General features: G+C 45.1%; 1 protein-coding gene across 4 annotated transcripts in view; it reads right to left on the bottom strand.

Moving 5' to 3' along the window:
- The window catches only part of SETD3 (SET domain containing 3, actin histidine methyltransferase), an 80055-nt gene that overhangs the window by 15063 nt on the left and 39954 nt on the right, over positions 1 to 25038 (bottom strand). For all 4 annotated transcript variants that reach the window (XM_044232155.1, XM_044232152.1, XM_044232153.1 and 1 more), the window contains 2 exons: positions 1684 to 1742; positions 318 to 432 (listed from right to left, as the gene is read on the bottom strand). In XM_044232155.1, coding sequence (XP_044088090.1) covers positions 318 to 432; positions 1684 to 1742 — 174 coding nt within the window. The remainder of the gene's footprint in view (positions 1 to 317; positions 433 to 1683; positions 1743 to 25038) is intronic.

Raw genomic sequence — 25038 nt, 5'->3', positions numbered from 1 at the left:
TGGTTTAGCCTGTGGTTCAATAACATAAGAAAATGAATGTTTAGGCTGGAATTATGGCTTAGCAAATAAATGCAGTTCACTGTGGTTTTTGAAAGTGGAGTAAGATTCAAGTTCCTGGTTTTTAGGATTAAGCAAATGCAGAAAGAGAAAAACACCAGCTTCTCTTTGTGGGAGGCTGGAGGGGTGTCTCGGCTTGGTTCTGCTTGTTCCCTATGGAGAGTGGCAGTACAGGGGCCTGATCTGTCGGTGGAATGTCTCCTCGAAAGCTTATTCACCCCAGCTCCCCGGATTAAACACAACGCAGAGGGGGTCATTACCAGGCCGTTGGTGTGATTGCACATGTCCCATAACGGAATCAGCGCCAGGGTCACCCGGGAACCGTCCTCCGTGGGAATTTGGTTTTGTCGAGTCATAACAGAAGAGACTGCCCACCTGTAACGACCAGAAGACAGGTGAACTACGGTAAGCACACGGCAGAGCCCAGTGCAAGACCTCAGCCAGAAACTACGGTTTGTCTGACGTCTCACCAATGTTCAAAACCTTCTCCTAAGCGCCCAGGGGATGGTTGCCTGCCTTCGCCATCATTTAAAATTTAATCTAGGACTGAGGGGAGGGATGGGGACCCAGAAGGGAAAAGGAGACAGAGAAAACTCGGGGGTGAGGATTAAGGGGGGATGTTCCAGGGAGACAGAGGGTCTGGAAGGAGGGCCGGGGACAGAGCTCGCCAGTCTTCACCATGGCCGGGAACCCCGTCCCTGAGCCCACACCACCTTCTCCTACCCAGATGCCGACTCTGCACCTGTACAAAGCCTCAGTGAAAGGCAAACAACATAACTCCTTTTTGACCAGAAACCCCCTAAGAAGTCAATCAGATGTGGCATGTTATTTTTTATTATGCTGCACAATTAATTCTTTTTGTTTAAAAATTATATGATTTCACTCATATGTGGAATTAAAGAAACAAAACAGAGGATCATAGGGGAAGGGAGGGAAAAATAAAATAAGATAAAATCAGAGAGGGAGACAGACCATAAGAGACTCTTAACTCTAGGAAACAAACACGGCTGCTGGAGGGGAGGTGAGTGGGGGAACGGGGTAACTGGGTGACGGGCATTAAGGAGGGCACGTGGTGGAGTAGGCATTGGATGTTATACACAACTGAAGAATCACTCAATTCTACCCTGAAACTAATAATATACTATATGTTAATTAACTGAATTTAAATTTTTATAAAATTCACTTTATACTGAAATAGTCTATTTATAAAGGGGAAAAAGTCCTCATGACCACCCCACATGAAAGTTCATCTCCACTATCACTTGCCCACCTCCGCTAACCCCACCTCTACAGGGGGAGGGCAATTTGTGTGGTTATAAAAATGCCGATCCTTACCCCAGCTGCCATTAGAACTTCAGCAAGACTACCTGTCCCGGGGCTTTAACTGGTCACAGCAGGTCACCTCTTACTTAATACTCAAGTAAGTACTTAAGTATTTAAGTAATTCCCACTTCCAAGATCCCCAGATCACTCAGAACCACCCCCCAACACACACAATACACAACACACACCAAAGATGCAAACAACCACACCCCGCATCCATCCCTTGCCACACCCCAACACACACACGCATAAACACACGCGCACACACACACACACACACACACACACCCTCCCCACACCAACCTGTAGTCCTCATAAGTGAAAGCATCTTTCAAGGGCAATTTGTTGGCATGAGGATGGGTCTGGGAATTAGAAGTTTCAGAAAGCAGACGTGAAAAGAGAAAAGGGGAAAACAGAAATCAGTCAGCAGAATTTCATTATTTAGCTGCCTAACAGATCCTAACAAGAGCCAAATGAAGCAGGAGGCGTCCAGCCGCACTACGGAGGGATCACCATGCTCCCCGGCTCTCATACATCACTGTCAACTTAATTTGTTGTGCCCAGCAGCCGCCATAAATCTGCTTCCTCATATTTCGATACCAGAACCCACAGACACCACAGAAAGAGGATTTAAGGTGGACTGACTTTACAAGCGGTGGGCAACCCACATTCTGAGAATCGGATCCAAACGGAAACCGGGAGCCTCCAAAGTTGGGGCTGTCCTGGCCTTCCTCGAATCTTCTCCCCATAACAAGCCGCACATCCCTCAGGAATACATTGCAAATCTCGTCTTACATCGATAAAAGGAACAATTAAAGGCACTCTAATAAATTGAAGGTTCTCTCATTTATCTCCAACTTAAATCATTTGGACGGAAATCAACTTATGTGCAAATGAATCATAGACGTAAGCGTGGCTCAAGTACGGAGAATCAAGAAAACGCGTTTTGTGAAATCATAAATTTTACAAACAAGACAAAGATAAAACAGAGATTGGCCCACACTACATTTCTTTCCCTCTGGACAAAACAACATTTGGTAAAAATGTCCCAAACCTCACACTTACGAGAATGTTTTATCCGTTCCTTTTCTCTCATCACAACAACCCTCCCACCTTGGACCTTTAGAGCGGACAAAAACTTTGTTTCAGTTAAGAAATTAGAAGTTGTTCGGGGACCGGGGGGCTCAATGGGTTAAGCCTCTGCCTTCGACTCGGGTCAGGATCTCAGGGTCCTGGGATCGAGCCCCGCATCGGGCTCTCTGCTTGACAGGGAGCCTGCTTCCCCCCTCTGTCTGCTGCTCCCCCTGATCCTGATCTCTCTCTATCAAATAAATAAATAAAATCTTTAAAAGAAAAAAGTTGTAACAGCATAATTTTAATCTCTGGCTCCAGTTCCGGTCTGACAGACAGACGGCAGCGAGTGACCAAGTGAGCACACGGCCATCTCTGCGCCACGACAAGACCCCGCGGTCCGGTCTCTGCACCGCTGTTCATGCTCGGAGTCCGCGGGCACGCAGTCTGGACTCCTGACACATTAGCATCACAAGTGCACGGCCATTTATCATCGCTCCCTGTAATGTACTCGCTGGCACTGCGCGCAGGACAGTAGGGGATGAGGTAAAAGTGGCTCAAACCGTAAATCAATTAGAAAACAAAAGCTTGTGCTCAGTGCGCAATTTTAGGCAAATTATATATTACAAAAGGCTGCCAATTGGGTGTTAGCTCCCAGGTGCCTGCTCTCCCCTCTAATTCTTCACCCAGTTTTAACCCTTCGGAAGGAAAGTCAAAATATAAAATTATATGTGTGTAATTTGGAAATGCCGCAGGAACATAGATGAAATTTAAAAAGGTATGTTTCAAGTCAATATATAAAATGACATATTGCCCAAAGTAAATTTCTAGCTGCTCGTGGTAGATCGGGATTTTCTACCTCTGTTTTTAAAAAAAAAAAAAGAGAGAGAGAGGAAAAAAAAACAAAAAACAAAAAAACAAAACCTGATGCTCTGGTCAACCCCAGCAAAGATGCAAGAATCCCGGAGCCTGAAGCTTCTTTCCCTTTTCTCTGTAATGAATGAAAATGCAAAGGCCATGTTCTAAGAGCCCTAAAGATGCTGTCCATTTACCTTTATAAAATTTAACCGTAACAGTATTCAGGTTTTTCCTTATAAAAGTACAAACTCAGCAGGTAAGAACTGCCCCTCCACAAACCCAGAACCACTGTGGGGGTAGGAAGCACCACAGCAAGGGCCTCGGCTGCCGAAACCCCCTCACTTACAACACGGTGACACCTCACAGCTGTGCCACCGCGGACGGGGGCAGGATGGCACGCACACACCATCGCTCTTCAAACTCTAGGAGGTGGGAAGCATTATTGTTTCTGCTATTTTAACATGCTTTAATTCATTTCAACTGTGGAATGCACTATGGTATTTGAGAGTTGGTAAATTCCAACACTAAATCCCATAGGTATTAAGAATTTGACCCACCCTCCCCAAAAAAGTCTGACTTACTGAATGAGAGGAAGGATGACAATTTTCAAAACTAGAATGCTGAATGTCGGAACGACCTGAGCCAGGGTCTCCCACCACTCAGGACTCTGAAACCTCTTTCGATCTGCAACCTTACTCAAATAAGGCGACCTCCTCAAAAAGGCCAAAAAGACGGAAAACTAACTCTCCAAAATGTTTCCCTTCCTCCTATTTAACTACCTTTCTTACCAAAAACAGAAGTTTATACTCATTGTCCTGATGAAGTCATAACGACAACTCACGGGGGAAAATAAACAAATGCTTTCTTCAGATTAATTGTGACAATTATTTTGGCTGTACGGTTACACAATATTTGCAGAATCTGTTAGAAATAGTTGTTCTTACATGCTTAAAAATTAAGGTGTGCCTCTTGTACGTAATTCTGATATAAAAAGCTATTCTGCCACAGAACACAGGCACTTAACAGTTATGCTGAAGCCCAATTTAATATGACACTATGGAGAAAGGCAAACGCCTTCCATTTCAACAGGGCTCTCACCACTGTGGCACGATCGCCACCTACTGGCCGCAGCTTAGAATAGGCAGAGCCGAAGAGTTCCCCAACTCCTGAATTCCTTCCCTGGGTAAGGCCTACATAACAACTTACATATACCCAAACTAGGGTTTATCTAGAAGAGCTACTGTTACAGCTTTACTCAAGCAAAATTTGTTTTGTTAAAAAAAAAAAAAATCAAAACAAAACAAAAAACCTACCCTATCTCTTAAAAGTATTGTATAATACTTTTACAAGAATCCTGAACCATTGAAATACTTAAAATGATTTGCATGTGAAAAACATTTAACTCTGAGAAGAACTATTTTCATATATCCTGAAGAAATGAACAAGAATAAGAAAAACACCTCTTTCAAACACTCTTGAAGCTCTGGACAGAATGATTTTTTTTTTTTAAACACCAAGTCTTTTTCCTGTTGAAGATCAAGTTAAGGTTTAAAACCACATCTTGCAAAAATGTTAATACTAACCCAAAGTTATTTGAAAGCTCCTAAAAATGTCCTTAGATAGTAAGTCTTTAAGGTCATCCTTTACAGGCAAGATAACAAACGTTCCTCGCTTTATAAAGCAAAATCTGATCAAGATTTTGTTTTTCATGACCTATCTTCTCCAAGAGAACACATTCCTAACTTGTACTTCAGAAATAAAAAAGTTTATTAAAGCAGAAAGCTTACACATTGTGCCCAGTTAGTTTCAGCTGTGGCTCGTTCCCGAGACCCGGATCTACGTGGGATGGCAGGAGCGCCACCACGCAGTGTCAGGGCAGGTCTGGGATCTGCCAAAGCGTTCGCTCCCTCCCCACCTCCCACCCCCATAAAGACAGGGTTAGAAACTAGCCACAGAGTTTTCTGCAGATTTTCAAATGACTGGTATTTTTGCTTTCTTGAGCATTCTAAATATTTGAAGTTGGAGAAATAAAGAGCTGGTGAAGCTCATAACCAGTCTTGAAGCCCGAAAGAGCTTTTCCTCTTGAAAGAAGACTCCAGTTCCCTTACGCCAACAGGCAACCCAGTGAAGTCCTCTTCCGCTCCCTTTTCTGCCAAAAGGAGGTATTCCAGATGAGACACAGTAATATTGTATCTAGTACAAAATAATCACTGTGTTTGGGAAAGATTAATATCTAAAATCGCTTGTTTGGCTTCAATAAAAAGAAGTAATATTGCTAAATATGTAAGTATGACATTTTGAAGAATTTACCATATTGCATGGGTCTGGTAGCTATGCTTAAGGAAATTAAAAACCACTACAGTCAGCATATTTGATCCTTATTAAAGTTCTGTCTTGAACTATCACTCACATAAAACAAAAATAAACCGAGAGGAAATTTAAATAAAACCTATGGATTACAAGAGTTTGAAGATGAAAAAATGAACAATATTCTGGCTTTAAAAAATTGATTTAGCATGCAGCTTCTCTTTATAGTCCCTTGATAAAAATGAAATCTCCCTAACAAACACTTAATAAAACCTGTCAATATCTCTGGAAAGAAAAATGACACAAATGCATTAAGTATTAAATACCCTTGGAAAAAGTCACATATTCCATGAATTTTTGATGCACTATCTTGACATTAATGTAAAACCTTGATATTTATAATTGACAGAGATTTAATAAAGTAGAAAAGAAGATGGTTGCCGCCTAGCATGCCGATTGCTGGGCTGATCCGAAATGAGAGACACAGACGCGTGCTTAAACTAAATCAACAGTTAATATGTGTTACACAGATCAGCTGCAGCCTTATTTTAAGCTCATACAACAAACCTTTGTGGAGAACCAAAATAAGCAGACTTCGTTATTATGTGAATTCCTGATTCAGAAACATCTAGTATGGGAAACAGCTTTGCAACAGCTCTGCACACGAACAAAATGCGTTTGACTTAAAGTTTGTTTTCTTTTTAACATCTAACAGAAAGCATTTTTAAAATAAACCAAACCAAAGTTAAATGCTCCCACATACAGAGAGAGCAGCATTTCCTAAAATAATTCTCCGAAGGAACGTATTCAACCTAAGGAAGGATTCAAAACCCTCTAAGGGGGAAAAAAAAAAAGGATTAAAACACGCAAACGGCCTCTGATATACAAACACCAAACACTTTTCAAAATCAGATCTTTACTTTTCTAAAGAACACTCACCTCCCTCTATGCAGACTTTCATGAGGAAGTCAAGTTGAACACATTCAATAATCACCTCACAGAGGCATTTAAATACACTAAAAGGAGAGTGGCTCAGTTCATAAAAATGATTCCTAAATACTGTATTTTAAACAATTTATAGCCTACTAGAATATGTAATTGTCAATTTCAAAAATATATGTGGTAGTTCAGTGACTCAGTAATGGCTCCATAGTACCAGAGAGGGCAAAACACGTCATTCAGAAGCTGTACCTGGTTTAGGCTGATTTAAGAAAAAAAAAGGTAATAGCATGCAATTAAAATTTTCCAACTAAAGTATGATGAAGATTATATTCAGCTTCACTTCTTAAGTCTATATTGAAAGGGACAGCACAGTCAACTAGCTGTGGGCGGTCACACCTAATTCTGCTGACGGGTCACTTCTCTCATTTCTACAAGGATAAAATCCGTCCCCGCACCTCAGATCTGAACTGTGGGTGGGCACAATGACACGTCTGGGGGCCGTGACTCCTCCTCACAGAAGCAAGAGCTCTTGGGCGCTTCCCATGCCCCGAGACTCCTCCAGAGAGCGGCCCCGCGGCGTCCTCCCTGGGCCCAGCGTGGCTCGGGTTCGCAGAAAGGTTAGGTCGGCGCAGACTAGGAGAAAAGAGAGGCGAAAGGCAGCTCTACCCCCCGGTCCCGACGCGGGGGCGGACCCTGCTCCAGCGCGATTCCACAACGTCCCAGAGGGAAGGAGGCCAGAGGGTGATCAGAAGACAAGAAGGGTTTCCCCCGCAGGACGATGAATGAAGGAGACAGGGCAGGAGGGAAACAAAAAAGAAAAAATGGGGAACGTGGACAGGGCAGGGGAGGACAGCAGGAGAGAAAGGGGGAAACGCAGAGCGGGGTGGGCGGTGGTGCAGAAGCGAGATTTCCACGGGACACGGAGGCGTCTGGCCGGGAAGGCCGCCCGGGCAGCCTTCTCAAGCTCAGGCGCCCTGCGTTTTCTCAGCAGACGCAACACAGCTGAACGGAGGGACACACTGCAGAAGCGCCGCGGGATGTAAAAGCTGGCTCGGGTGACCACACGTCAGGATCAGAGCAGGGCTCGTGTATTTGGCTCTCGAGGGGGAAAAACATCGATTTTTAAGACTTTTATTTTTCAAAGGCAGATTGCATTCAATTCTTCAGGGAATTTTCCACCATAAAGTTCTTTGAATTCACTCAATCTGATCAAATAAATATGTCAATACACATAAAATTAAAATTATTTGCTTTTTACTTATACACACATATTTAATTTTTCTATAAAAATGTGTATTACCTTGAAATAAAAATGTTTAAATTAAGAAAATAAGATTAGTGGAAAAAATATCAACATTCAATAAACTTACAAAATTACCCTAAGATGGAAGAATTGGTTTTTTTATTAGAAGTCACTGAAATCTGTAACCTGTATTCAGTTTAAATTAAATTGAAATTTGCTGAAACACTGCAAAAGATATGCCTCCTCAAAAACTTTACTAGTCACCAACTGTAAACCCTGAAGACAGACAACCAGGAACCAAATACAGTCGTGATCAATCAGCATTTTCTGACCGCCAACCGTGTATCCACTCACCAAATGTTTACTGACTCAGGGGAGAAAAAAAATGAAGATAGGTTAGGACCAGAAATTCATTCATTGAACAGATATTTTATTTACTGACCATGTGAAACGGAAGATGCTCTGGCAGGTGCCGTGTGACGGGTGGACAAAAAGGCATGGCAGTGCCTCGGGAGTTCTGCCCAGCGGCAATCAGGGGAGTCCCTTAACACAAGCCAGGAGACCCCTCTCCGGGGCCACCCTCGCCAACCACCCTGGGTTCCCTGCTCTGCCTCCTCTGGGCCGACCCCGGCCTGCCGCCCCATGACTGTGCGTGTGCATGTGCACGCGTGCACACATATGTGCATGCGAGAGAGCACCTCAGGCAGGTTTCTAGTGAGGCAGGGGCCGCGCCTGTTCCGACCACCAGAGACTCTGCAGGGGCTCGCGTGGTGCTTCATTCAAAGAACTCTGCCTCCTTCAAGGGCGAAGGAGACGTTCTACCCTTTGCTGGGCGGCAGAGGAGGCGCAGACCTTGTGGAATTAGATTTCCTCTCTATGGCTCCCCTAACAGCCCAGACCGGAGGCAAGACACAGGAGGTGACAACTTCCCAAACCACCATGCCTCCACCGGGGGGTGAGCGGCAGGGCCAAGGGACCAGGTGAGCTGGCTGCAGTGCGGCTCCCACCAGGGAAACTGGGACCTCACCCTCCTGGTCTGAGAGGCGTCCACACAGGCTGCAGAAACACAGCTTTCCTTCTGCGTTCCTTCCCCTCCCATCCAGTATGATGAGGATAGTCTCCCAACATCTAGGGGCCAGAGAATATTCCTTCTTCCTCTCACTCTTCCCCCAAATCTACCTTTAATTTATCTGAGAGCGCTCTGCTCTAAGCATCCAAGAGGGAGCAAAGGGGACCACGCGCGGCAGTCCTCTGTGCCAGATGGTCACCAACACCCCTCCTCCACGCTCCACCTCCCCCAGCAGCGTGCACCTGTGCAAAGGTCAGCCCGTCCCTTCCTGTGTCATCTCTCACCGCAGCCCAGCACCCTGCGCCTCCGTTTCCCTGCTTGGAAAGGGGGCTGGACAAGTAACCTCTATCTTCTTTTAAGTTCTAAAATCCTTCGTTTCGTTCTTTTGACACTCCCCACCTATCTCAATCTACCGATTAAGCTAAGGACTCGACTCCCTAATCAAGGAGACAATTCTAGGACATAATCTATGCTTCTCGATAAGGTACTTACACTTGCCGCTCCTCCAACTTATCAATAATGAAAGAGGAGATACACAGAACTGGTAAAAATCAGTTACTGTTTCCGAAGGACACATCTGCATTAAGGAAGCAGGCTCGAATTCCTCGTCATCAGCTTCTTAGTACCTTATGTTTCATTTCAGCTATTTCAGATTTCAGTGATTGAGGATAAAGACTCTGGACTCGGGTCAAATTAATCAATCCAGCATGGTCAGAGCCCCCCGTCACTTGTAAGATGAGAGCATTATGACCACCACCATCGGTGAAACCGATCTCCTTGACGGGGTGACGGACACTCAGAGCATGCATAGAAACTCTTGTCCTAGAAAAGGAAGTACCGTGCTCGGTGCATAGGACGGCTCTCTGCATCTCCAGGAGAGAGACAGAGAGGAGGCAGGGAGGGAGGGAGGTTGGTACCAGCGATGGCCATTCGCTAAGCACTCTGTGCAAGGAACTCTTTCGAGAACTTTACATGTATTTATATACGGCTGACCTTGAACAACACAGTTTGAATTGTGCAGGTCCACTTATCTACGGATTTTTTTACAGTCCAGTCCTGTAAATGTATTTTCCTCTTCCTTGGTATTTCCTTAATAACATTTTCTTTCCTCTAGCTTACTTTATTATAAGAACACTACATAATACATATACAAACTACGTGCTAATCAACGGTTTCCATTATCCTTAACACTTCTGTCAACAGGTTATTGGTAGTTAAGTTCTTGGGGAGTAAAAAGGTGTAAGTGGATTTTCATTGGGGGTGGAAGGGGTCAGTGTTCCTAACCCCCGCATTGTCCCAGGGCCAACTATAATTTAATCGTTGTGATGGCCGGGAAACAGGCACTGTTATTACCTGTGCTGCCGCCATCACTGATGGGCACAGAACAGTATGGCCAAGGTTGCCCAGTAATAACTGGTGGGACTGGGGAAAGACTCAGGCCACTGTTTTCTGGATGTTACTTTAAGGCAAAGGACAATCAGTTGTCCTACTTTCATAAATACAGTGTAAGTTCTGATATGGTAAATACATTTTTTTTCTTGATGGAATTCTAGAAAAATGTTTGGTAAATATTGCTATCATTTAAAATTCAACGTAAATTCCTGGGTGGTTCAGTTGGTTAAGTGTCTGCCTTTGGCTCGGTCGTGATCCCAGGGGCCTGCTCAGCCCAGAGTCTGCTTTTCCCACTCCCTCTGCCCCTCCCCCAACTTGTGCTCATTCTCAATAAATAAAATCTTTTAAAATTTAAAAATCTTTTTCAAAATTAGCAATTCACAGACCCATACCCCTGGGGCTAATAATACATTATATGTTAATAAAAAACTAAAAACTTAAAAAAAAAAAGAGGGAGCCTGGGTGGCTCAGTGGGTTAAAGCCTCTGCCTTCAGCTCAGGTCATGATCCCAGGGTCCTGGGATCAAGCCCCGCATTGGGCTCTCTGCTCAGCAGGGCGCCTGCTTCCTCCTCTATCTCTCTGCCTACGTGCGATCTCTCTCTGTCAAATAAATAAATAAAATCTTAAAAAAAAAAAAATTTTTTTTTTCAAAATTAAAAAAAAAAAAAGTAAAATTCAGCATATTGGGCCACCCAGCTGGCTTAATCAGAAGAGCACATAGGACTCTTGATCACAGGGTTGTGAGTTCAAGCCCCACACTGGGCATAGAAATTAGTTAAACAAACAAACAAACTGAAAATTCAGCATAAACCCAAACCTGCCACCCCAGCAGAGCAGCCTGCTCTGGGAAACTCCCCCGTGCACCAGAATGCCTACAACAGCCAGAGCCAGGACCGTGCTGCCGGCCGCGCCAGAGACCTGCCCTACACACAGTGGGTGCGCACCAGCTGCAGCCCAGCCACAACAGAAGGGTGCAGGCAGCCCACACAGGGCTCATCCCCGGGGCACCTGGCTTGGGTGACCATGGCAGTTCGCTCTAGTGGGTCCCACAGGACACCTTCTGCATAAAGAAAATCCTTCAAGGCCGGGAGACATAACTGATCAACCTGATACATAGAAACAAACAGAGTCAGGCAAAATGAGGGGACAGAGGAATATGTTCCAAATAAAATAAGACAAAACCTTCGAAAAAGAATAAATGAAAGAGTTAAGTGATCTACCAGAGAAAGAGTTCCGAGTAATGATCATGAAGACGCTCTCGGAACTCAAGAGAAGAACGGACGAACACAGTGAGAACCTCAACAGAGGTGAAATAGAAAAAAGACTCGGAGCTGAAGAATAGAGTAACTAAGATGGAAAACACCCTTCAGGGAATCAACAGCAGATCAGAAGATGCAGAACAGAGCAGCAGTCTGGAAGACGGGGTAGAGGAAACCACCCAACCGAAACAGCAAAAAGAAAGAAGAAATTTAAAAATGAGGGTAGTTGAAGGGACCTCTGAGACAACATAAAGTGCACTACCATTCACACTACAGGGCTCCCCGAGGGAAAAGTAAGAGAGAAAGGGATAGAAAACCTATTTGAAGAAATAATGGCTGAAAAGGTCTCTAACCTGCTGAGGAAACAGACATCAGATCCAGGAGGCACAGAGAGTTCCAAATAAGATGAACCAAAGAAACCCATACCAAGACACATTATAATTAAAGTTTCAACAGTTAAAGAGAGAATCTTAAAAGCAGCAGGGGATAAACAACTACTTTTGTACAAGGGAGCCCCCGCCTAAGACTCTGAAATGAGTTTTCAGCAGAAACTCTACAGGCCAGATGGGAGTAGCACAATATACTCAAAGTCCTGAAGGGCCAAAACTTACAATCGAGAATACTCTACCCAGTAAGGCTGCGTTATCTCTAAGGAGCTTAGCAGACAAGCAAAAGCTAAAGCAGTCCATCATTACCAAACCAGCTTTGCAGGAAATGTTAAAGGGATTTCTTTAAACAGAAAAGGCCATAACTAGAAATTAAAACACACACACACACACACACACACACACACAACTCACTGGTAAAGGTAAATGTAGAGTTCACAGCTGATATGAAGGTTAAAAAACAAAGTAGTAAAATCATCTAGACCTACAATAATTCATCAAAAGATATACAAAATAAGATATGCACAATATGAGGTCAAAACATAAAACTCCACCAAAAACCTATCAGTAGTAATAAATGAACTCAGTACAAATAAATACAAATTATTTGTATTTGGGATACAAATAATACACATAAACTAATAGTACATAAATCTGTTACATTTCTAAATTCTAATAATAAATTATCAGACAGAGAAATTAAGGAAACAATCCCATTTACAACTGCATCCAAAACAATAATATAGGGGCACCTGGGTGGCTCAGTGGGTTAAGCCTCTGCCTTTGGCTCAGGTCATGATCTCAGGGTCCTGGGATCGAGCCCCACATCGGACTCTCTGCTCGGCAGGAAGCCTGCTCCCCCAACCCTCTGCCTGCCTCTCTGCCTACTTGTGATCGCTCCTTGTCAAATAAATAAATAAAACCTTTAAAAAAAAAAAAAAAAAGAATATGCCTAAGAATAAATTTAACCAAGGAGGTGAAAGACCTATACTCTGAAAACTACAAACACTGATGAAAAATATTAAAGATGATATTAGAAAAATATTAAAGATGATATTACTAAATGGGAAAGATATACCGTGTTGATGGACTGGAACAATTAATATTGTTAAAATGTCCATACTACCTACAGCAATCCACAAATTTAATGGAATTCCTATCAAATACCAACAGCTTTTTCACAGAACTAGAACAAATAATTCTAAAATTTGTATGGAGCCACAGAAGAGCCCAAATGGCCAATGCAATCTTAAGAAACAAGAACAAGGCATACCCATCCCAAGTTTTGAACTATACTACAAAGCTACAGTAATCAAAACAGTATGGTACTGGCAAAAAACAGATGCATGAACCAACAGAATAGAATATAGAGTTCAGAAATAAATCCACAACTCTACGGTCAATCTTTAACAGAGACAGGAATACACATCGGAGAGAAAGACTGTCTCTTCAATAAATGGTGTTGGGAAAACTAGACGTTTACATGCAAAAGAATGAATCTGGACCACTTTCTGACACCACATGCAAAAATAAACTCAAACAGATTAAAGACTTATATGTAAGAGTAGAAACCATAAAACTGCTAGAGAAAAAAACCACAGGCACAGGCAGTAACCTCTTGAACAAGTGGTCTGAGCAATATTTTTTGGGTATGTCTTCTCAAGCAAGGGCAACAGAAGTACAAATAAGCAAAATGGGACTATATCAAACTAAAAGGCTTTTGTACAGTGAAGGAAACCATCAACAAAATAAAAAAGCAACTTTCTGAATGGGAGAAGATACTTTCAAATCACATAATCAATAAGGAGTTAATATCTAAAATACATAAAGCACTCACCTAACTCAATATTTTAAAAAAGCCAAACAAACCAATTAGAAAATGGGCAGAGGACCTGAATACACATTTCCTGAAATCTTACAGACGGCCAACAGACACATGAAAAGATCCTCAACATCACTCATCATCAGGGAAATACAAATCAAAACCACAATGAGATACCACTTCACACCTGTCGGAATGGCCAAGATCAACAGCACAGGAAACAACCGGTGTTGGCGTGGATGCAGAGAAAGGGGAACCCTCTTACATTATTGGCAGGAATGCAAACTGGTACAACCACTCTGGAAAACAGCATGGTGATTCCTCAAAACATTAAAAATAGAAGTATCCTATGATCTAGCAATTCTACTTCTTGGTATTTATCTGAAGAAAATGAAAACACTAATCCAAAAAGATATACGTAACTATGTTCACTGCAGCATAATTTACAACGGCCAAGATAGGGAAGCAATCTAAAGTGTCCATCGATAGATGAGTGGATAAAGATGTGGTGTGGAGGGGCGCCTGGGGGGCTCAGTTGGCTAAGTGTCTGCCTTCGGCTCAGGTCATGATCCCAGGGTCCTGGGATCGAGTCCCGCATCGGGCTCTCTGCTCAGTGGGGCGCCTGCTTCTTCCTCTCGTCCCTGCTCATACTCTCTCTCACTCTGTCACTCCCTCTCTCTCAAATAAATGAAAATCTAAAAAAAAAAAGATGTGGTGTGTATGTTTGTGTACAATATCCATTATAACATATTAATTATAGTGATACGATCACATATTATTTATTATACCCTTCACCATAATACATAATATTTTAATTATATATATATATACAAAAACATAGAAAGAGAGAGCTCATGCGAGAGAAAATGGAACATTATGCAGCCATAAAAAAGAATGAAATCTTGCCAACTGAAACAGCACGGATGGACCCAGACAATGCTATGCTAAGTGAAATGAGTCAAAGAGAGAAAGACACATGTGGTGTCTAGATATGTGGAATCCAAAAATGAAACAAAACAGAAACAGACTCATACACACAGAGAACACTCTGGTGATTGCCAGAGGGGAGAGGGGTAGGGATGGATGAAACTGGGGAAGGGGATTAAAAGGTATAAACTTCCAGTTATAAAATAAATAAGACCCGGGGATGCAACATACAGTTTAGGGAACATAGTTAATGATACTATAATAACTTAGTATGGTAATGGATGGTAGCTAGATTTATCATGGTGATCATCTTGTAATGTATATAAATGAATCACTATGTTGTATGCCCGAAACTAATGTAATATTGTATGTCGATTACACATCAACAAAATAAAATAAAAATAAAATGCAACAGAGATATTCCTAAGGACAATATAAAGCTTAGAGGTAAGTGATATTAGTGAGACCAGACAGTGAATCTATGATTTTGCAACCATCAGGAAGGATACCATATTTACTTAAAAGTAACTTCCACTGTCATAAAATACCAGACCTAGACAGTAACTCAGAAATCACCTGGCCCAATTCCCTTCATGTTGGACAGAAGAATGCTGGCCCCAGAAATCACGCGTCTATCAAATACATGTAGATACGTATGTTCCCCTTCCCTGCATTATATTTGGAATTTGTATTGGTATTCAATACCAAATAATTGGTATTATTTGGATATTATTTGGTATTATTTGGATATTGGAATTTCTTTCCAGTATTTCCAGTATTTTCTTCACTAGAATTATACCACACTACTTCCAATATTCCATTATCTGGAATTCCCATCATTCGCATGTTAAGTCTGAACAGCCTCTAAAACACCCCACAGGTGTATCAATCATTAAACCTATACTATCTCCAAGTTCTTAAACGACAATATCTTTTTGGCTACTTTCAACTCTCCTAGTTATCATGTTGTTAGGGAAATGAACCTTGGCCCCTTAAATGTTCTGCCTTTAGGCCCAAAGGAAACTGAAGGAGTCTGGAAGTAGCGAGTAAGGCCGAACTCCAAGAGTGCAGCCTGGAAGCTGAGACCCCGCAGCGCTCAGACTGGGGGGTTCTGATAAAGATGGGCCAACCACTGACGGGATCCACCCTAATGTCATAAAAGGACCCCCACAGTCGGAGCCTGTGAAACGCCCACATTCTCAGGCATACCACTGAGGTCCCCACACATGCTGTCACCAGCTGCCACAAGTTTACTTGGTCAATCCCAACACAACAAAATCTAGGGCAAAGGTGCCTGCTGGTCACAAGAGGTGGGTGGGGATGCGTGTCCGAGAACCCAGCTCCAAGGTGAAGTTGGTGTCCCCACGGCCCCTGCAGCTGCTTCTATCCACAGAGAGTTCGTGGACGTGTCAGCTGTAAACTGTCCCAGCGCTATTTCCCTGGGTCACTGGTCGGACAGCAAATTGCAAAAGTTCCAAGGGAAGAGAGGGGTAGAGGCCTCTGAACTTCCGCTGGCAAACTAGGTTGCCGATAAAAAGCCTAGCTCAGAAGTCTTAATAACCTTTGTACCTCCTGAAAAGAGGACTTTCAAAAGTATGACCCTGAGATATGACAAATATTCAACATTACTGGTAAAAAATATCCCCATTAAAACTGCAATGAACTGAATTATAAGATTATATTTATTCGAGTCAGAACAAAACATTCTCACACTCAGTCAGGACACTCACTGACTAACCAAACGTAATTTCAAATGTCCATGACTCTGGATGGAGTGGCTGAGAAGCAAACAGATCTGATATTCGTCTTTGGTTGATAAAATTTCCTCTCTCATCTCATTAGAGTCCAAAATAGGTACCAAAACTCTTTAAACATAGTTGTACCCAAAAAACCCAAAAACAAAAACCAGGCCCCAAGATGCCATCAGTACGTACTGGCTATTTCCCCATCAGTATTAACACTTCCTAGGGGAAAATAAAGATGTCATTAAGAAAAATTCTTCCGTGAGAAATAGAAGAGTTAGATTCACCCTGAAACCACGCAGGGCAGGAAGTGATGTAGGACCCGGCCAGGCCACGCAGGCACTGCCCTGAGCTTTACCGGCTCCCGTCTCAGCACAAGACTAGTGAGAGCCACGCGGAGCCAAGCAGTACCAGGCAGAAAAGTCCCATCTGACTGCTTCCTTCTCCAAAAAAATTACAATTTGCCTTATATTTTCTTAATTAAATGCTTTACTGATCAACAGTTATGGAATGGATTTCACTCTTGTTTTGTTTTTGGTTTTCTGTTTTTTGTTTTTCAGAAGAAATGCAATCTCCCATCCTTAGAATAATGCTATTTTGATGGAGCAGTTTCTGGACACAAATTTCCAACGGAACAGTTTAAAAACGTATTTGTGAGAAAGAGAGAGAGCGAGCATGAGCAGGGTGAGGGGCAGGAGGAGAAGCAGACTCTTCACCGAGCACGGAGCCTGATACAGGGCTTGATCCCAGGACCCTGAGATCACGACCTGAGCCAAAGGCAGATGCTTAACCGACTGAGCCCCCCGGGCGCCCCTCCAATGGAACAGTTTAATCAGTGCCTCTTCACTTGGAACAGAGAGCTAAAAATCCAATATGTTGACTTAAGTCATCTTTTGATACAAGATGATTTTTGATTACAGTCACAGTGAGAAGAGATTTTAGAACTGGGTTTTGAAATGCAGATCTGACTCCTGACCCAGAGTCCTGCAACTTGGAGAACTCGAGGACACTGGGCAGCGAGAACAGACACGGGAACGGGTGACTGGCAGTCCCAGCATCCATCAGAGGGCACGGCAGGGCTGCGGGAAGGACCTGGGCTACAGGGGCCAGATGAACTCTCGAGTGTGGAATGTTCTTGATAAATGGCATTAAAGGCAGAAGGAGAGCAGGACATTATGTCAAAGGACAGGGACTATGGGTCAAAGCTAGGACAGCATCATCAGAGAGCTCCTGGCATGGGCCCCAGCTTGCCTTGGCGACTGGTTGGCGGGGTGGGGGAGGCTGTTCTTTCTCAGCCGGATGAAAGAAGGTAAAGACACAGCTCCGACATAGAGACAAGAGTTGGCAGGAGAGGTCTCCGTTTTCCCTGAGAAGCAGGATGGAGGGGAGCCTGCAGGGAGTCTGAAACAACCCCCAGGGAGAGAGACCCAGGTTGGCAGGCCGAGACACCATGTCTCTCTGCCGGGCTGAGAAGCTTTGACTCGGCTCACGACCCCCAGAGGCGGGAGCTGAGAAAGTGGGCTGTGAGGATGAGCAATACGCAGGGAAGTCAGGGCAGGAGAAACTGGGGACTGCTGTGGGGTGACTACCATGGAGGCTGCGGTAAGTCACCCACGGCGAGGTGTGACTGGCCATGTCCTTGGCAAGGCCAGGTGTTCTCCAACTATGCCCCACGACATTGAAACCAACCCGTGGCGAGGGGCACCCGGAGGGCTCCGTCACTGAAGCATCTGCCTTCGGCTCAGGTCATGATCCCAAGGTCCGGGGACCGAGTCCCACTTTGGACTCCCGGCTCACCGGGGAGCCTGCTTCTCCCTCTGCCTGATGCTCCCCCTGCTTGTGCTTGCTCTCTCTCTCTCTCTGTATCTTACAAATAAAAAATAAAATCTTAAAACAAAAAACAAAAAAGCAAATTAAAAAAAAAACCCGCAGCGACAAAAAGCAACCAGGCTAGATATGACTTCGGTGCGGACGGCAAACTGCCACACCACCCCCAGAGTAGCGCTCCACCCCCAGGTCGGCCTGCCAGGAGGCAAGCAGACGGCCACTCTGAGGTGCGCGGTGGCCGGCAGGACCTGGCCGGGGCACTCACGGCCCTGCTCACAGCACCGCGCGCACAGCCCCGGCCCGGGCCCCCAGGCATGCGTTCCCAGCCAGGGCCAGGCTGCGCGGAGGACCGGGGCAAGCGCCGAGGCTTCTGTGCAAGCAGTCAGTGTCACCGGCTATTTGTTCTTCATTCCCGCAGCACTGGCGCTACCCATGCCGGTGGCGGGGGGCCCTCGGGCTCCCAGGCTGTGCCGGCAGATGCCCTGCCGCAGGCCTGCAGACGGGCCCGAGCCTAAGTAAAGAGCAGCAGCCGCCTCTTTCCTGAGAGACAGGAGGCAAGCGGAGCTCAGATTTAGTCTCAAACTACGCAGGCTGGGGAAGGTGTGGAAGAGAGCCTCTTCCCAAACACTTAATGAATCCACTGCAAAAAGAAAAAAATCTGTTTTCCCATCTGCACTTCCAGACACATATAATAAATGACATTTTCCAACATAGGTTTTTCTAGATCATTAGCTTTGTCAGTTAAGACTCCACGCTTGGCAAAATGACCACTGCATGTTTTTTTCCGATTCATCCTTCAATTTCTAAAAAAAAGTTGCAAAATCTGGAAGTAACCTTATTTATCCTTGATAAAATCTGATGTGGAAAATAACCATAGTCGCCCCTTGAACAAGACGGGATTAGGGCACCAACCCACAGACACTGTCAAAAATTCAAAAAATTCAAAAATCCAACTTTTCATTCCCCCAAACTTTGCTAAGAGCCCACTGCTGACCAGGAGCCTTATTGACGACACAGTCAATGAGCATATATTTCGTATGTTTTTTTTTTTTTTAAGATTTTTATTTATTTATTTGAGAGAGAGACAGTGAGAGAGAGCCTGAGAGGCGGGAAGGTCAGAGGGAGAAGCAGACTCCCCATGGAGCTGGGAGCCCGATGTGGGACTCGATCCCGGGACTCCAGGACCGTGACCTGAGCCGAAGGCGGTTGCTTAACCAACTGAGCCACCCAGGCGCCCCTTGTATGTTTTTATATACTCTGTTCTCACAACAGGCAAAGCTAGGGAAAAGAACAGGTTAATGAGAGAATCCTGAGAGAGAGAAAATACACTTACACCTGGGCTGCACTTACTGAAAAATATTCACATAGAAGTGGATCCACACAGTTCAAACATGTCGCTCAAGGGTCAACTGCATTTTCACAACTAGTATTTGATATTACTTTACCAGTTAGGATAATTTACCCCTTGTACTGATTCACTAACCCTCGGATGGCTTAATATGACCTTCATATGACCTCCTGACCTCTGAAATTCTAACACACGCACCTGGCAAACCACCTGGTACCCGCTTCCGCACATCACTGCACTGCCCTTTGCTGCCCCGGGCGTCGCTCCGCAGGATTCACGGAGCGCCCGTCTGTGGGGGAAATCCCGGGCCAGGAACGGAACACAGCGAGCAGGACAGCTCTGGCTTCTGCCCCCAGGCAGGTGGAGGTGGTCTAATGGGCAGGGGTTAGGCGGCCGGAGGGGGTCAGCAGGGGGAGGACTGGGCTCTCCCACTGAACCTGTCAGATACAGGGAGTGGAATCCATGGGCTGCCGTGCTCCAGCGGGCAGCACCCACGTCCCCCTGCGCAGCAGGTGGGCGCAGTCAGCGGGAGCCGGTGACACTCTGGCTGGTTCTGAAGTACGGGCAAGCGGGGAGCTCAGTGTGCAGACGGGAGCATCCTGGGCACTGACCTGTCTCCCTCCAGTTGTTACTATGATTCCTACTACTGCCGCTACTGCTACTATACTAACTACTCCAAGTGTGGTCATTTTGCAGATTAATCTTTTGCTTTGAAAAATAAAGCTAAGTACTTCAATTTACACCCAGTAACTTAACGGGCACATGGTGCTGACAAGGAAAATGTCCTCTGGAGAGAAGAGGACAACTTCACATTTGATTTAAAAACGCCCACTGACGCTGAGTGGACGTAAGGCACGCATCATAAGAACAGTCAAATTAATCACATCTTTTAGCCTCCTCACTGTGCTTAAAATTTATGTCCATAAAAAAACAGGACATGATGCAATAAATGTAGTGTTGACCATGACGCTCTGTGTCCTACAGGATGAAATTTATCTGCAAAAATATAGAAGAGGAACAACTGTTACCAAACTTAAATACAAAAAAAAAAAAAAAGGCATTTTGATCAGTCTTAGGGAAGCTGTGAAGGCAAAGCAGCTATTATTTCATATAAAATAATGATAAATGAGTAAAGTCATAGAAGGGGCACACTTTCACCCCAGATCTGCGAAAGCACATTTCCGTACCTTCCATGCATTCTAGCACAGCTTCATCCATCAATTCTTCAAACATCTCTGTCTGCTAAATGTAAGGCACTGTGGGGGGCACAGTGAGTAAGACGGGCTCCCTACTCCCGAGAAGCTAATAGCGTCGTCGCAGACAGTCCAGATGGATAAAATATGACGCATCGCACCAGAATAAACGACATGTGTCGGCATTACAGAGAAGAGGTTGCAGACATTGCTGGAAAGAGAGATCTGGCCATGACTTGTCGGAGAGAGGTATGTGAGTTGGGTCTCTGAACAGGTGGGAAGCAGATAAAGGGGGTGGGGAACGGGGTGAAGTTCGAGAACCTGATCAAGACTATGGGTCTGACAAGGCAATGAACTCAAGGCAGCCTCCGGCCAACTGCCAGCAAGGAACTGAGGTCCTAGGAAGGGAAACTTGCCACCAGTCACGTGAGTGGGCTTGGAAGCAGATCTTCCGAAGCTGAGCCTTCAGACGGGACCACAGCCCGTGAGAGGCCCTGAAACAGAGGGCCCAGCTACACCATGCCTGGGTTCCTGTTCACAGAAATAATAAATATGGGTTTATTATAAATATGGGTTCTTTTAAGCCCTGACAAACAAATGAACAAACAAACGTGGGCCAGGGCTAACTTCTGCAAATAATTCACAGGAGCGTATACATATGGTATCGGTCAGCACAGGCTGGGGTTTGCTGTGGTAACGAAAGTCTCTGAAATCCCAGGGGCTTCAAACAATGAAGTTTTCTTTCTCGCTCGGCTCAGGCCAACCGTGGCTCAGCTGTGCCTCTGCTCTGCAGCATCCTCAGTCCGGGCCTCAGGCACTCAGCACACGCTAGTACCCTTCTGCCTTTTAGGAAAAAGGAAATGAACATATCTGCCGGAGAAACCAAGGTCAATGCAGGGCGGGGAGGAAGCAACAGAACAAAGACTTGGGGGGCAGGATAATCACCGTGGGCACAGGGGGCAGGACAGAAGAGGGAACACAAAGAGAATGTGTGCAGGTAAGGGGGAAACTGAGAGGGGCAGACAGAAGCCAAGGAAGCTAAAGTAACAAGACACCCCAATTCTCTTCTAATCAGAGGCAGGAGACTTTGCTCAGAATGAGCGGCATTTGGTCTGTTTTATGATCATCATTCACGTGGTGATAAAATTTCTGACCCCTTTGGCCCTCACTTATGCTCAGCACTTAGTCACCAGAGAACTAAGACTATTTCCATCCCAAAGCCATCGCTTCCGGAGCTCTCTGCGTTCTGATTCCGATGCTGACTGCTCTGAATAAAGACAGACACAGGAGCTAAACGGAGAGAGACGGTTGCTTTGGCAGCCTCAAATCCAGAGAAGTCCTCGGAGTGTCTTTAATTTCTAAAGTTCGGAGGAAAACAGCCAACCTGAAGGCCTCCATAAGGCCTGCCTTCTATACCTATGAATTTATTTTGGTCTCTTTAGTTCCATACACCTGTTTTTTCCTTTGAAACAGATGAAAATCATGAAGCATAGAGGAAGCTGTAAGCTACTCCAGACAGGCTCCGACAGCAAGAGCCCTGCTATCCTTAGGTCGTACAGCCCAGGACACTGATGTCCGGTGCGCTGCAGCTGTGCCCGCGGTCTAGACCGACGGACTCCTGAGTGGAGTCCTGGAAGCACTGAGTGTGACAAGTGTCCCAGCAACACATGCTCGCTCAAGCTGAAGCCAGGACCTGGGTCTACTGCCAGCTGCCGCCAAGGAAGAAAACCGGAACGATCTTTGCTATCTGATGAAACCTCTCCCTACTCTTCACATGTGCGATGGACACACATATGAAGGATGGCAAAATGCTGTCTAAGAGAAGCTGCATTTCCCACGAGGGTTTCCGGGCCCTTCTTCATCCAGATTGGCCCACTCGAAGCTCTGAGTCACTGAAACCCTGCCAAACAGAGTAAGACTTACGTTTTCCTCCTTAAGCTATTACACTAATATTTTCTAAGATTTTTCTGTTATACCTATGTGCGGTTTAAAAGTTTCACATTAAAAAAAAGTCAAAAAGGTCGCTGACGCCATATGACCGAAGATTCTTGCCACATTGCTTTTTCCTCAAGATCGGGAATACAGTTTTGGACCTGACCTGCAAAGAAACAAAATGTATCCAACAGACATTGACTTTGTGCCAAACATCAGGCTAGGAGGTGTGGGAACAGAACGGGAGCGAGTTGTTCTCAGCCTTCCTGGGGCTCGGAACAGCCCTGTAAACTGGTGAGACCAGGCAGGTGGCATCAAGGACCCATCCAACTCCTGAGCCAGCTCCCCAGTAAGGAGGTAGGCCAAGTTGGGCGTCTGGCTCTCATCTCTTTCTCTCCCACAGCAGATGCCCCATGGCCCACAGCACCTACTCAACTTCACAGTGCTGACGACCACAGCTTTGTATTCCAACAGCTAATCCCACCTGTTTTCAGTGGACTGGTCAGTCTACTGAGCAAAGTGCTGACTGAGGCAGGACCTGAATTCCACTTTTCCAAATCAACTCGAGTAGCAACAATAAAAATAAGAATTAACATTTACTGAGCACCTAGTGTGCACCAGGCACATATACTGTCCTAGCCATTTTACAGAGATAACCTCTCAACCTCACAGTAACCCTGTTAAGATAGGTACGAAGAGCGCCCTCACGCTACAGATAAATGACGTGCCAGCCACCCAGCTGGGAAGTGGAGGAGCCTCCGAACCCATTCCCTGAACCCCTCCATGTGCGGTCTATTCACAAATATAACACATATTGGAGGGAGAAATTTTTTAAGAGTGGGGTGGGCCCACAAGGTGGGTACCTTCCATTTGTGTGCAGGTTTACGCTTCAGGAAGGAATCTCCACTTCTCATTTACTCTTCCCAGTTCCAACGTGAGGCAGCAGCTGGTGTCACCAATACCAGAGGAGATAACGGGCTGAGTGACCTGCCAACCCTTGGGTCACTTAGAGGCACAGCTGTGACTCAAACCCAGCTATTTCTATTGCACGCCATTCACAACTGTAGTAAAAGGGGAACTAGCAATGCCCCCAAAACAGCAACATGTGTTCTTAGTGACTTTAAAGTAACACCAAAGGCTGTAACCCTCGATCAACTCACCCCCTTGTCCGTTTCAACAGAAGAGCAATTAGCAGCCGACACCACATCTGGACAAGGTGGTTCCCCATCTGACGATGCTCCAGCATTAGATTTTAATGTGAGAATGCTATGAACAGAGTCGGCATGATCATCGAACAGAGGCCAAGGTTCTCCAGCAACTCTCCCCTCCTTGCCATCCTCGTGAAGCACAGCTTCCACATGTCGGAGGACACCGCTCCTGCAAGTACTTCCTCCTGCTCCCAACTATCCAGTTAGGCGCACGCTGTACAGAAGATCTGATGAGCAGACACACAACCGAACTACAGTAGGGAAAAAAGTAACAAATTCCCCTCGGTCTGGGAACCACGACAGTTATACGCAAAGAACCAGGTAAGAGTCTGATAAAAACGGCACACTGTCAGGTCACTGTGTTTCATGAATTGTACTTTTTGGTGGCGTCTGCCCTATGGTTGCAACCTGACAATTACAAAGCAGCAACAACAAAGCTGTAAATCAAGTCCTTACTAATCACGCTGGAAGGAAAAACCTTCCATCTTCTGCACATGCCAGGCCATTGACATTTATGCTCCAAACACTGCTCTTAGGCCACCAACTCCAAAATTTCCACTCTGCACGTTACTACATTCCATATAAAGCTCCTGATCGTGTACCGAATTTTGGGTTAAATAACAGGTTAGGGACACAGATGTGCAAGAATCCAGATTTCTCTCAAGTTCTCCTCACATACACAGGGGCTAAGGAGAGGTGGGTTCTGGACTACCTGTGCAAGGTGAAGCTGTGAAGCTTCCAGAAGCACACATTCCTGGTCCCGTGCTAGACAAGTTTTGCACTGCAGCACCATGGCCCCGTCAGGCTGCACCAGGCTCTGCTGTGGACTGTCCTGTGCGTCACAGGCGAACAGCATCCCTGGCCCAGCTGTGACAGCCAAACTGTCTCTGCCCCCGAGTGGCAAACCGCTCTCAGCTGAGAACCCTGGGGCCAGGCAAACAGTTATTTAAAGAGACACAAAAAATACCATATTTGGAAAAATAAAACCAATACACCGGATTTTCTTAAAATGAAGAAACTCCGATAGTCTAAAGCTTTCATTAAGAAAGGGATGAGGCATGCCAGCAGGACGACACAGGCATAAATCATAAAGGACACAGACCCAGAAGAAAACACCAATTACTAATGAGTG

Source organism: Neovison vison, chromosome 13, assembly GCF_020171115.1.
Source record: "Neovison vison isolate M4711 chromosome 13, ASM_NN_V1, whole genome shotgun sequence".
Lineage (NCBI taxonomy): Eukaryota > Metazoa > Chordata > Mammalia > Carnivora > Mustelidae > Neogale > Neogale vison.
This window is presented reverse-complemented; position numbering and strand designations above follow the sequence as displayed.